Raw genomic sequence first — 14,135 nt, forward strand, 5'->3', positions numbered from 1 at the left:
TACCAGAAGAATATTCAAGAAGGTGTTTTTATTAAATTAGAATGTTTTTCATTAATGACAGTTATACTGATTATAGAGTTGATGATTGAGTCACATCAGGAGACAAGCCATCTAGACTGTTAAAGCTTTTAATGTTATTTAAATATATTTAAATCATGTATTCAATATATAAATACATGCTCATAAAAATTAAATAACAGAGGAAGTACGTATCATATAAAAATATAGACCATCCCTTCTCCATACTGTCCCCCAACTTTCTCTTACCCAGAGTTTACTACTGTTAATATTTTCTTGTCCATTTTTCTAGACTCCTTCTTGTGCTTTTATGCAACAGAGATGAACACATAAGCAACTTGCTTTGGTTAAGTTAAAAGCACATTTTGGAGATAAGTATATATATCCACTCCTAAATTTGCTTACCAACTAATTTATTTGCTTACCAGCTTTACTTGAGAATGCCAGTTTCTCTTTTCTTTCACCAACAGTGTGTATTATATTTTTATACCAATCCAGTTTAGAAAAATGGCATCTCATTATTGCTTTAATGTTCATTTTCCTGGTGTTTGTAAGACTGAGCACTGTTTTTATGTTTATTGGCCATTATCATTTTTTTTCTCTATGGGTAGTGTGCTGAAATTCTTTGCCTATTGGATTTAAAATTTTTTTCTTATTGACTTGTAGGAACACTTTAAATATTATTGAAGTTGCAAATATACCTTTCCCCTTGTTATTTATATTGAGAGTATGCCCTCCCCACACCTCAGCTTTATTTTGTCTTCTAACTCATATACACACACATACATGCACACACATACACATAATACACACATGCACACACACACACACACACACACACATATGCTCATCTGAGTGTCAAGATTCAGCAGGTAGCTGAGTACATTTCAAAACCCAAGTAAGGATCCTTGTTCACTTGTCAATGAATACAGGTTTTGACTGCTAGAGTCATTCTTCCTATAATTGTTTGAGGGAGAAGAGGGGATTTCCATGTGGCAATCGTATGTAGAGTTTCTAGGCCTTTTAGAAGTTGTACAGAGCCTTGTTCCTATTTTACAGGTCCTGAATCTTTGGGACGATCATCCATGCAGAAATTATACTTAGTTTAGAAAGACTTTAGACAGGTTAAGTATTGTATGATGTGTGTGTGTTTGATTATGTCTTAATTTTCCATCTAAACATCAATGCCCATTCTTTATTCCTACCTCCCTCTGATCTGGGAGTTATTTCAGAGTTTTATTGAGAGAGGTTTTTTTTTTTTTTTCGGTACGCTGGCCTCTCACTGTTGTGGCCTCTGCCGTTGCGGAGCACAGGCTCCGGACGCGCAGGCTCAGCGGCCATGGCTCACGGGCCCAGCTGCACCGCGGCATGTGGGATCTTCCCGGACCGGGGCACGAACCCGTGTCCCCTGCATCGGCAAGTGGACTCTCAGCCACTGTGCCACCAGGGAAGCCCGAGAGAGGTTTTTTGGTGAGCCTTTGTATTTCCTTCTTAGGGTTTATAGGTTCCTCATGAATGTAGAGTATTCTGTGGTATGGCTCTATAAATTTTTCTACACCTTCCTTTTCTTTCTTTTAACTTAGCAGTATATAAAATGTCACGGAAATCTTTCAGTATCATACGCTTGGATCTGTCATGTTTCTCATGATTTCTGGATTAAGCAGTCACTTTGCTCCTATCTGTTTTATATGTTAAAACTTTTTCCACTGTTCTGATCTGGGGCTAGCACCATTTCTAGTGGCTCCATATTGCTTTCAATTTTATTTCAGGTTTATATTTTTTTCTGTTATTCAAGTAGGTTACGGGTTACATTCAGGTTGCTTCCAGTTTTCTGCAGAAGGAATTCAGGGCAGGGGTTGGGTAGGATAAAGAGTATGAAATTTTTCCTTTCTGCAACAGAACTAAATCTGACTGAGTTTAAAAAGAGAGCTAGTCAAAGACTCTATTAGTAGAATATTCCAGTAGTTCTATCTAGTAGCTATATAGCCCTGACAAAGTTGCTGATATGTGTGTGTGTGTGTGTGTGTGTGTGTGTGTGTGTGTGTGTGTGTGTGTGTATATAAAATACTAATACGTATGGGAAGAATGCAGCATCACAGATGAATGAGGACAGTAAGGATTAGTCAAAAAATGATGCTTGGCAAATTGACTACTGATAAATAAATATAATTGTACTGCCACATCATAATATATATATATCTATATATAATATATATACACACATATAGTACATGTGTATAACATATAACAGATTTTACATACAGATTATATACATATATGAATAAATTAATGGTACATTTAAGGCATCAATATAAAAAATTAAATCAGAAGAGAGTAGTATGAATTAGAGGGAAAAATTGTGAAGGAAAATTATGAGTTTATTTGACTACATACAAACTTAAAATATCTTTATATCAGGAAACACTATGAATTAAAATTAGTGAATAAACTGAGAATATAACTTGTAACAATGTCAGACTTAATTCAATGTCCTATATAAAGAACTTTTAAAAATTGGTAAGACATTGTGTTTAATACTAGTAATCACATAAACCAAAATTAAAACTTCTAAAACTGCTGCTAAAATTGCAGAAGATTGAGAAGAATCTGTGTTTAGAGGAGTGTGATAAAATGAACTTTCAGGTAATGATGACGGTAATATAAATTGATTCAATATTTCCGGAAAGCAGTTTGGTTGTTTGATGTGTGAAAGTGTGTGTGTGCTTGATTGTAGGAATCTTGCTGGCATATGTAATAAAAAGCAGTGTGACCAATATTTCTCTACAAGAAACATCATCCTGGGGTCATTTAAAATTACGGAAATATTGTGAAAAGGAATTTGCAACAATGCAGGATAACTTTGTGCTTAAATAGTGCTGCGGAGGCTATTACTGAACAGCAGTTGAATGGAATATTATGCCTTCATTAAACGCATTCTGAGAGTTGTTCAGATCATTGGAAAAAACCCATAATGTACTCTTAAACATAGAGACAGAATATTTACATATAGAAAATATAAAATACTCCAAAGTATATTTTCTCAGTTTTCTGCAGTGAGCATTAGTTATTTTAATAATCTGGGGAGACAAACCATTTAAAACCTTCTCATAAATTTAGAAGGGGTACTGAAGAGACAGCACATAGAAGGCATTCAGTTGACCTTTACTGAAATGATTTGATTTTAACTGAAATAAGAATCTTCTCATAGTAGAAAAATCAAATCTTTGAGCCAGGAGGCCCTTTGCAGGTCACTTGGTCCAGTAATCCGCAGTAAACCAGTCCTTAAATTTAGCCAGTTTATAGTGGTATATTCATTACCTATAACCATTTCTGGAGCCATGCCAATGTGTTACTTCCTCCAACAGTTCTTGCTTAACACTGCTTGCAGGCCTTTCCCTCTGCTTGAATTTCCTTCCTGTCTGTCCCAAAGGGTACCCTTAAAATTCTTTAAGTTTCTTTAACGGCATCCTTCAAAAAGAAAATGCTAGGGTACAAGTAATTTAAATATTAAACCACCCAAAATTTGCAAATAATTGGAAAGAAAATCTGAAGTTCTTTGAGTATTGCCTGTAGAGTTACTGCTGTTTGATGTTCATGGGGTTGGTTCCGTAATATGCTGCCTTTAGCAAGTTGCTGTCAGATGAGTTTCCTCATACATAAAATGGGGTTTACAATAGTACCTACCTCATAGGGTAGGTTTTTTTTAAAGTTGAAGTACAGTTGATGTACAATATTGTGTCATTTTTCAGCTGTACAACAGAGTGATCTGACAATAAAATACATTATGAAATGATCATCATGATAAGTTTAGTAACTGTCTAGCTCCATACAAAGTTACTGCAGTATTATTGACTATATTACATCCTTATGTAGTATACTACATCCCTGTGACTTATTTATTCTATAACTGGAAGTTTGTATCTCTTAATTCCCCTTCACATATTTTGCCCAAACCCCTATCCACCTCCCCTCTGGCAGCTACCGATTTGTTCCCTGTATCTGTATGTCTGTTTCTCTTTTGTTTTGTTTGTTAATTTGTTTTGTTTTTTTATATTCCATATATAAGTGAGAATATATGGTATTTGTCTTTCTTTGATGTATTTCACTTAGCATAGTACCCTCTACGTCCAATAGCACAATTTCATTCTTTTTTATGGTTGAGTAATATTCCTGTGTGTGTGTGTGTGTGTGTGTGTGTGTGTGTGTGTGTGTATGTATGTATGTATGTATATCTTCTTGATCAACTCAACACATCTATTGATGGACATTTAGGTCGCTTCTGCATTTTGACTATTGTAAATAGTTATAAGGGTGCATATATCATTTTGAATTAATGTTTTTATTTTCTTCAGGTAAACACCCAGAAATGGAATTGCTGGATTTTATGGTAGTTCTGTTTTTAAGTTTTTGAGGAACCTCCATACTGTTTTCCATAGTGGCTGCACCAATTTACATTCCCATCAACAGTGCACAAGGGTCCTTAGGGTTGTTTTTTGATTAGATGATTTCATACACATGAAATATTGGTCTAGAATAAGGGATCAATAAATATTACTTAGAAACTTTCGGGACAAGTTGGACAAAATGCACTTTTTCCTATTCATCCTGTTAAATATAGCTAAAAACATAGGACATTATATATAAAATACACATAAGACTCTGAAAGGAGGAGAGAAGAAACCAAATCAGCTAGGAACTTTGGGACATGAGAAATGACATGGCACTGAGTTCCTTGGGTTTTCTTTCTTGTCTTATATATCCTATACTGAGTGCTGGAGAAGGTGGCAACCTAGAAACACCAATGGGTGCAGAAAAAAAGTTCCAACAAAAACGTCTTTGGACCTTCCCCCTCAAAGGTAAAAGGGGTGGGGAGGGACAGCCTGCCAAGACGACATTTTTGGCCAGTAACTTCCCTAATACAGTCAAACACTATGGAAAGCTCTGTGGCTCCCATCCCATCTTCACCAGTGAAAAGGTGATAGAGAACCTAGACTTCTACTCTTACCAGGCTGTGACAAGGTGTCCTAAACATCGCCACCTCCCCTGGTGGTGTTAGAGAAAGTTATATCAGGAATTGGAACTTTCATTATGGCTAAGATAAAGAGGTAAGAAGGATCTTGCCCCTGGCATTGTCAGTGGAGTCCATGTGGGGAGGCGAAATGAGGTGCCATTCCCCACTATCAGCCAGGATGATGTAATGGAAGCCTAGTGGGATCCTGAACTTTTACCCTAGCTCAGCAGTAATGAGGTACCCCTTACTCTCATGAGTGTCTGTGGAGGCCTAATGGGGAGCTGGAACTTACACCTGAACCTGGTGGTAATGAGTTGTCTCCCTCCCCCACTGACACAGTATCAGAGGAGGCCTGATAAAACAGAAGATTTAAATACGATCTTTAAATAAGCTCCAGAATCTCCTAATAAAATACCTATAATGTCCAGGATACAAACAAAAATCACTTGTCATACCAAGAACCAGGAAAATATCAACTTGAATGAGAAAAGCAATCAGTAGATGCTAACACTGAGGTGACAGAGACTGGAATTATTGGACAAGGATTTTTAAAGCAGCCATCATAAAAAAATGCTTAAACGAGCAACTACGAACACATTGGAAACATTTTTTAAAAAGCCTCAATTAAATAGAAAGACTCAGCGAAGAAATAAAAGATGTAAAGAAAAAAACAAATGGAAATTTTAGAACTGAAAAATATGATAATGAAAATAAAAACTCACTGAATTGGTTCGACAGCAGAATGAAAACCACAAAGGAAAGGATCAGTGAACTCAAGGATAGAAAAAATATATATTTATAAATGAATGAATTAATAGGATATTGTGGACTAGGACACCAGTCAGGATGTCCAGAGACTTGGGTTGCAGGTATGGCTTTTTCCAATTCTCAGCCAAATGTCCTGTGCATTATTCTTTTTAAGACTCCATTCACTCAACTTTAAAATAAAATAGTAAAAACTACCCTGGCTACTGTACATGGATCCTAAATCCAAAGTGTCTTGAAGGTTTACTAGTATTTTCATTCTTCATTTATCAAATATTTATTGGGTGCCTAATATATAGATTCTCAGACTATAAGGAAAATATAGTCTCTGCTGTCAGGTTATAGTAAAATGAGGGAAACATTTAAGTAAGTGGACTAATTGTTAATGTAATATGATAAGTAGTATTGTAGAGATATGTGCACAGGTCTTTGGAACTACCTGGGAGAGGGCGGTGGTAAAGGAGAAGGACAGCCACAGAAAGAACAGCCACAGAAATTCTTTGAATAATGTGAACTCTAGGAATTGCACGTTTTGTAATTCAATATAGCTGGAGCATGGGAAGTTGCATGAGGGGAAATGAAGCTGAGTAGATGAAGGGTCTTTTATATCATCTAAAGATATATACTTTTTATCCTGAGCTTTATGGAAAGGTATTAAATGAGTTTGAGTGCCATTTGATGTGATAATATTTAATTTGAGGAAAGACATTCTAGTAGCAAAGGAAGATGACTTGAGAGGATGGGGTAAGACCTAGGGCAAGGAGATTAATTAAGAGAAAGGAATTGTAACCCAGGTTATCAATGAGAGAACTGAACAATTGCAAAGACAGATGTGACAGTACATACAATCGATAGAATGTGGAGAATGAGGGATCAAATTTAACTTTTGAGTTTCTATACCTTGCAGTGGGTGCAAGGTGGTTCCTTGAAATATGGAAAACAGGAGGAACAAGTTTGCAGTTGAGATGGGCTGTGAGTTGGACGTGGGGTGAAAATGATTATCGTTTTGGACGTATTATTATTTCCAAGGAGAGATGTCCAGCAGGCTGTCGGCTATAAGGAAATGGAGTTCAGAAAGGGGATCAGAGCTGGAGCTAAAGGTGGAAGTTGAAACCATAAAAGTATAGAGATCACCCAAGGAATGTAAATAGAGTGAGCAAAGGGATGGATACAGAATGTTAGAAATTACTGTCAATTAAAGATTTGGCAAAGGAAGGAGATTTCATGAAAAATATTGTTGGTTCGCAAACTGGCCCCCATTCATGGAGGGCAAGGAGAGCCCAAAGAAAGGGGCAGGCCCCTCCAGAATGGTAGGTGGGTGGCAGATTTAATAAGCAAGGAAACTTGCATCTGAGGCGTGTCGTGGGTGGCCAGGAGATCAGTAGATCTCCGCACCCACCCACAGGAATCTTGAAAATAATGTCCTTATCTGGGTTCAGACACATATTCAGTCCAGATGGACTCAACAACACATTGCTTTCTCAAGACTATGTCCTTGAAACAGCTACTAGTATGGGAATAGTAGGTGGCACACATGTTCCAAGGATGGGGGGATCCTCTGATTGCCTGGGTCCAGCTGACAGGTCAACCTGGGGTCACATCCTCTCTGTGAACTCCTTCAACAGATATCTAGAAGGAACAAGTAGGAAGTAGAACAATAAGGCAAATGACAAAGTGAGTCCTCCATGAATCTTTGGAATCGAGAGGGCTCCTTGTTTTATGAAATGTTATGGGCATAATTCAATATTGAGCACAAAGAGTGGTAGAGTAGAAGTGGTAGATAGAGGATAATGACATCATCAAGAAGTGTTCCAGTGAGTCAGTCTTTCATGTGTCTGAAACGTATTCTTTTCAGAAATAAAAGCAGAAACACAAAAATATGAATAAGTATTTTGTGGGAAAATTCTATAAAGTATCTTTCCTTATTTCTGCCAAAATATTGAGTAAATATTTTTTACTTTTTCTTAGTGCGTTAGTTAATTGTGGCCACAGTTATGCTGCATATCACCATAAAAATCTCTGAGCCATAAGGTATTTATTCGTCAGTTAATTTGTAGGTTGTCATGGGATCAACACAACTGGAAATGTTATTCTAAGACAGGGGTCCTCAACTCCCGGGCTGCGGACCAGTACCGGTCTGTGGCCTGTTAGGAACCGGGCCACACAGCAGGAGGTGAGCGGCGGGCAAGTGAGCGAAGCTTCATCTACCGCTCCCCATCACTCACATTACTGCCTGAACCATCCCCCCTGCACCCCCGCTCCCCCGGGTCCGTGGAAAAATTGTCTTCCATGAAACCGGTCCCTGGTGCTGAAAAGGTTGGGGGCCGCTGTTCTAAGACATGTGTCTGGCTGGGTTGGGCTCCTTGCTTCTTTTGGGCTCTGCTCCCATCTGCAAATACTCATTCTTGGCACCAGGCTGAGGAGGAGGCAGCAGTAATACCTGGAGGCTCTTCTCCTGGAGAGGGTGTAGGTGCAGGAGAGCAAGCCGTCGTGTCAGGCGCTTTCAAGCAAGTGCATGCTTCATGACTGCTTATTAGCCAGAGCTGACATCACATGGATGACCCCAAAGTCAAGGGAAGTTCTCTCCACTGATGAAGATGGAGGCAAGAGGAAGAGACAAAATATTTTTAATAGAAGTAAGGGTGAGGAGAAGAGACAATGTTTTTGAGCAAACATCAAATCTATTACACTTGGCAATTCAGAATCATTGTATTAATTACTCATTGTGCTGTACTGTAAGGTCATCATATTCACCATTACTGATGTATACAGGGTCACTTGATGCTGATTAAATGATTCCTCCTCCTACTGCCTTCTGTATCTGTTATTTCTTATTGCTGCCACTGTATCTATAGGCATTCTTAGTTCCCTGCTTCATTTCACACAGGGCTCTTTGAGTGAAGACCTGACAGTGATACTCAGCTATTTAATGGGACTTTTTCTTGTTGCTTCAATATTTTCCTCTTGTTATTTTGCATTTTTATAATATTTGCTAGTCTGACATTGGAACAAATGGACCATTACTATACTTGTATTTTGTATCTAATACTCTCCTTCTAAAAAAGTGGCAAATTCCATGCTCAGGAAAATGAGCTATATTTTCTTAAAAATTTTCTCCATCTATCTACATTATGTCTTTATTTTCAAAGGAACGCACTCAGCAATTGAGATAAAGAGTGGTGAATTGAAAAGTTTTCAAAAAGCTATTAACGTTTTATGTGCATTTTGATTGTTTATTCAGATTATGAAGCATTTCACACATGCAGAAAAGAACTAACCTATTCTTTGTGAAATTGGGGGTATTGCATTTAATTGAAACAAACAAATATGTGTGTGTGTATATATACGCGCGCGCGCGCACACACACACACACACACACACACACACACACACATATATACATCTTTCAAAGAAGAATTGATTTTTCCAGTAAGTCTGTCTTTTTACAGCAGGTACCCAAACTTCAGTCATGCATCTACTATTTGCCCTCTCAGCTTAATGCATCTGTGCTGCACTTATATACAATTCATTTCATCCATGTAAAGTAGATTATTTTGGTGCTGTGTACTCTAGTTTCATCCTAAGCAATAAAATCCACAAAATTGTCACCTTGAAGTGCGAGGTATATTTTCTTCTTGTGCACATGAAAATAAATACATATTTATTAAAAGTGTCACTTCTGTACCATCTTAAATAGTTTACAGCCATCATTACCTGACATAACATGCATGGGGAAACACTTTTAAGGGCAGCTCTGCCAAACTAGGACTATAGAAACCTAGTTAAGTAACAATATATATTTTGAAGTCATTCACTTTTACTTTCCAATTATTTTTCAGGTTTGTGGAAGGGATGCTTAACATTTGTTACAATGCCATCGATCGTCATATTGAAAATGGTAAAGGAGATAAGATTGCTATCATTTATGACAGTCCTGTTACAAATACTAAAGCCACTATTACCTATAAAGAAGTCCTGGAGCAGGTAATATTATAAACTTTCTGTACATGTTATTTGGAAATCATACAGAAATTATTTAAATAGCATACATTCTCATTACATAACTTTAATTCATTGACATGTTACTGTACTTTTGGTGCACACTGGAAATAGAGGTGTGTTAATGCATTTAAAGTATTTTTATTTAATTATACTTTAATTATACTTTACAGTACGGGAAGATACTTATTTTAAAGGAAGAGGTTAACAAATCTCTAAGAACATGCTTATAATCTCTCTGGCCTTCGTTTTCCATCCACATTGCCATCACCTTTGCTCAGCTGTTCTCTTCAGCTCTTGTACTATTGAAGTAGTCTCCTAACCTACTAACTTCTCTACTACCAGGCTCGGCTCCTGTCAGACTGTCACCTAAAGTGACACTAGGATTTTCTTCCTAAGAAACAACATATTTCTCTACCCCACTTAAAAATCTTTTCTTTAAAAATTATCATTATTCAGAGAGCAAAATCGGGACTTCTGTGATGTACAAGACACTTTGGAGTCTGATCACATCATCCCTCCAAGCTTCATTTCCCAACATTCTTGGCCATGAACGCAACCGTTTTTCAACCCATATTTCCTGCCACTCCCTCAGGCTTCCTGGCCCTTTAAAGCTCTTTGCACATACTCATTACTTTCCCTTATTTGCTCGCTCTTTAGTTTTTTTCCCATTTGGGTAGTTCTCAGATGGATCATGATATTGACAGATAAGTTATGAGATTTTTTTTTTCTTTTAATATTGGGGTAGAAATGGGATTGCATAAGTAATTATAAAAGTATTTGGGTATTATGAATTGTGGGAGAGTTATTCTAGCTTCTGGGGGAGGGCATTTATTTATTTATGATTTGAAGGGAGGTAGAGTGGAGGGCAGGGTTTCTCAGCCTTGACACTATTGACATTTTAGTCCAGATAATTCTTTATTGTGGGGAGCTGTTATGTACACTGTAGGATTTTTAGCAGCATTCCTGGTCTCCCCGTTAGATGCACCCCTTCCCCAGTTGTGATAACCAAAAATGTCTACAAACATTGCTGAAATGTCCCTGGAGTGGCACAATCACCACTAGTTGAGAACTTCTGGTTGAGCAGAGTCTGTCATGCTAGGTTTTGGAGGCCTTTGCTTTTTTTTTTTGTGGTACGCGGGCCTCTCACTGTTGTGGCCTTTCCCATTGCGGAGCACAGGCTCCGGACATACAGGCCCAGCGTCCACGGCTCATGGGCCCAGCCGCTCCGCGGCATGTGGGATCCTCGCAGACCGGTGCACGAACCCACGTCCCCCGCATCGGCAGGCGGACTCTCAACCACGGCGCCACCAGGGAAGCCCAGCCTTTGCTTTTTTAATGGAAGCTTTTTGAATCACATTCTCTTACTTTGCCTTTTTTTTTTTTTTTAAGCCTCATTTAGAACTTTCATGCAATTTTTAGAGTATTCAGTCAACTCCCCCTGGCTCTCTGAAATAATATCCTTTTGCATCAGCAATATTTGTGTTTAGTTTTCTAAGAGATTTCAAGAAAGGCAACTGAGACAAAACAATTACTGCCCCAATCCTGAGTTGCTACAAACAATAAAGAGAGAAAAGGTGGTTTTGCACAGGCTGGGTATCAGCCAGGCTGCAGCAACAAATTCTACCTTCAGCTGATTTGAACATAAGAGGAATTTATGAAAAGTGAGGACTTAAGAACTAGGCTCAGAAAAATGGCACACCCCAAGGCAGAAGGGGCAGCAGTGAAAAGTTAAGAATCCACAAATTGTCTAGTAAGTAGACTTGCTGACCTGACTTCTAGATTGACAGAGTAGGTACATCTAGTTGGCCAAATTTAGATTACATGCCCAAAGTCTAGGCAGTTGGGAGGAACTGTCTTGTTGTCTTTTTATTTCTTAGTAGGAATGGGGCCCTGCCTCTCTCTAGAACTCATACTAGGGGAATTCCAATCTAATAAGAAGGGAGTTCAAATACTGGGCAACTGAATACAGAACAGAAGGAAATAATGCTGCAAATATACTGTTGGATATATTTCGTTGGTCTGTAAGTGGGAACTGTGTATTTTCAGAATGAAGTGTACAGAGACAGAGCTCATCCTGGGGCTGAGGAGTTAAGGCACTCTGTTACCAAATGACCTTGTTTTTCATCTGAGGCTGTGTTTTATTATGAGATAACAGAAATTTCCTGATAACCTGTTATATTCTGTTTTATTTTAGGTTTGCATTTTCAGCTTTTAGATAAAGTTTAGTCTATGTTTAAAAACTTAATTCTGTGATTTGGGCATATTGCCATAGTCTCATTTTATTAAGACTTAGGTTAATATTAAGATACTGGTTAATCTTAATTGCTATACTGATTAGGAAACTTATTTATACATTATAAATATATTATCTGTATCAGTATATTGAATTTGACACATGACCAAGCATCAAAGAAAAACTTTAGAAACATAAAATTGGAAGAGTTAAATAATGGTTATTTCTATTCGCATTTTCTGTTGTTTTCTTTTTAATCAATAAGTGTATATGATAAGTATACACACACATTTTGCTTAGAAGCCGTTCTGCTAACTCATCTTGATTTTCTAATATTGAGTCTAGACTCTTAGACCCTTTTGAGATTTGTACTGGTTCATTGGTTTCAGTTTAGCCTGACATCAGAGTACTTAAAAGGCCTGTTTCTCTCACCTGCTGACAGCTTCTGATTCCCCAGGCTTTTCTTCTCTAAAGTACTAAAGGAAGGACTGTTAGGAAAGACGGAGGCATTGTGCTCCACTTTGATTACCTGTTCCTGGTTCTCTGTGGCTTTTATTTTATTAAGTAGAGAAGTTATTAAGTTCATGAATAGAACATTCAATAGTTCTACTTTCATTCAAAAAGTAAAAAAAAAAACTTTAATTCTTGTCTAAGAGAAATGATTATTTCCAATAATATCACTTGCCTCTTCCACACCGTAATTTTTTTTTACATTGGGAAATTTTAATTTTTTAATAGGATGAAAATCTTCTTTATTTTAACACATTGCCTAGCTGTGAAGGTTTATATCTTTCTGCATCCAAAGCTCTGCTTAAAACATTTAGCTTACTTGGCCATTTTGGAAACCTGGAAGTCTGGTCTATAGTAGTTTTTATTCTTACATTTGCTTAATGAATTTATTTATCATTCATTAGTAAGTTCTTATTAGATGAGTTGTCTTATCTTCAGGGTGGTTAAACTCTGACCTTTTTGAAAGTAAACTCAATAAAATCAGTAGGCAGTCTGCTTTGAATTTATTTTCTTGGATTGGAATGGTGATGGAGGCAAATTTATTTATTTATTCAAAACATACTTTTAGAAAACTTAATATATTTTTGGCACTTCTGTGGACACCGTGTATTACAGTAGTGAAAGATAAGTCTTTATCTACAGGAAAATTGCATTCTAATTGGGGAGATATGTTATGAATAAAAAGATAATACAATATAAGTGAAAAGATAGCACGATATAAGGGAAGAAAAATATAAGGCTAGAGAGTAACTTGGGCTGCCCTTTTATATAGATTTGTCAGAGAAAACTACGTATCATTGAGGAGATGCCCCAGTGACATAGACTCAAATAAAGGCTGGGAGAAACCATGTGAACATTTGGAGGAATTATATCAGGCAAAGACTTGAAGTAAGAATAGACTTGGAGAGCCAGAAGGCTGGTGATGAAAGGAGAGTGGTTGAAAGTGAGGATGGGGGAATATCTAGGAGTCGGCATGTAGGACCTCGCAGGCCACGGTAAAGACTATATTTTATTCTGAGTATGACAGGAAGCTCCATATTGTTAAAGGAATCACTTTGGCATCTCTGAAGAAGCAGAGAACATAGTGGGCAAGATTGGAAACCAGGAGATGACAAATGATCCAGGAAAGAAATGAATGGACACCACTTGGGCTTAAATCCCCTTAACAATACCAACATGTGCTTGCATGTGGGCAGTTAAAGGATAGGATATGGTTTGTGCCATGGGATTCTGGAAGCTGTTCCACATATGTATCTTATCTTGGATCTCTGGCTTCATCTAATGGGTTTGCAAAAAGTCTCATTAAGTCTATTATAGGGCAGCCACCTATAGATGCCCTGCAGCTCTCCATCTTTTGAGGTGTTTTTGTGTAATGCCCCGAGGGAAAGTTTCTGTATAGTCTTCAAGCAGAATCGTAGGAAAAGAAGACTATTAGTTAGAAGCGCTTTAGTTTTCTTTCTTTCTGTTATATATATATATATATATATATATATAAATTTTTTTTTTTAATGAGAGTCCTTTTTTAAAAAATTTTATTTATTTTTGGCGGTGTTGGGTCTTCGTTGCTGCACACGAGCTTTCTCTAGTTGCGGCGAG

At 37.4% G+C, this 14,135-nt stretch overlaps 1 protein-coding gene across 6 annotated transcripts in view; it reads left to right on the forward strand.

Moving 5' to 3' along the window:
• Positions 1 to 14,135, forward strand: part of ACSS3 (acyl-CoA synthetase short chain family member 3) — a 151,095-nt gene that overhangs the window by 24,323 nt on the left and 112,637 nt on the right. For 5 of the 6 annotated variants that reach the window (XR_009521233.1, XM_060025308.1, XM_060025309.1 and 2 more), the window contains one exon: positions 9,634 to 9,778. Coding sequence is in view for 5 of the 6 variants with exons in the window: in XM_060025308.1 (XP_059881291.1) it covers positions 9,634 to 9,778 (145 nt within the window). In the remaining variant the exon portion in view is untranslated. Of the gene's footprint in view, positions 1 to 4,136; positions 4,875 to 9,633; positions 9,779 to 14,135 lie in introns of those variants that run through there. The other variant, XM_060025312.1, reaches the window with a different exon arrangement.

Source organism: Delphinus delphis, chromosome 11 (assembly GCF_949987515.2).
Source record: "Delphinus delphis chromosome 11, mDelDel1.2, whole genome shotgun sequence".
NCBI classification, from domain to species: domain Eukaryota; kingdom Metazoa; phylum Chordata; class Mammalia; order Artiodactyla; family Delphinidae; genus Delphinus; species Delphinus delphis.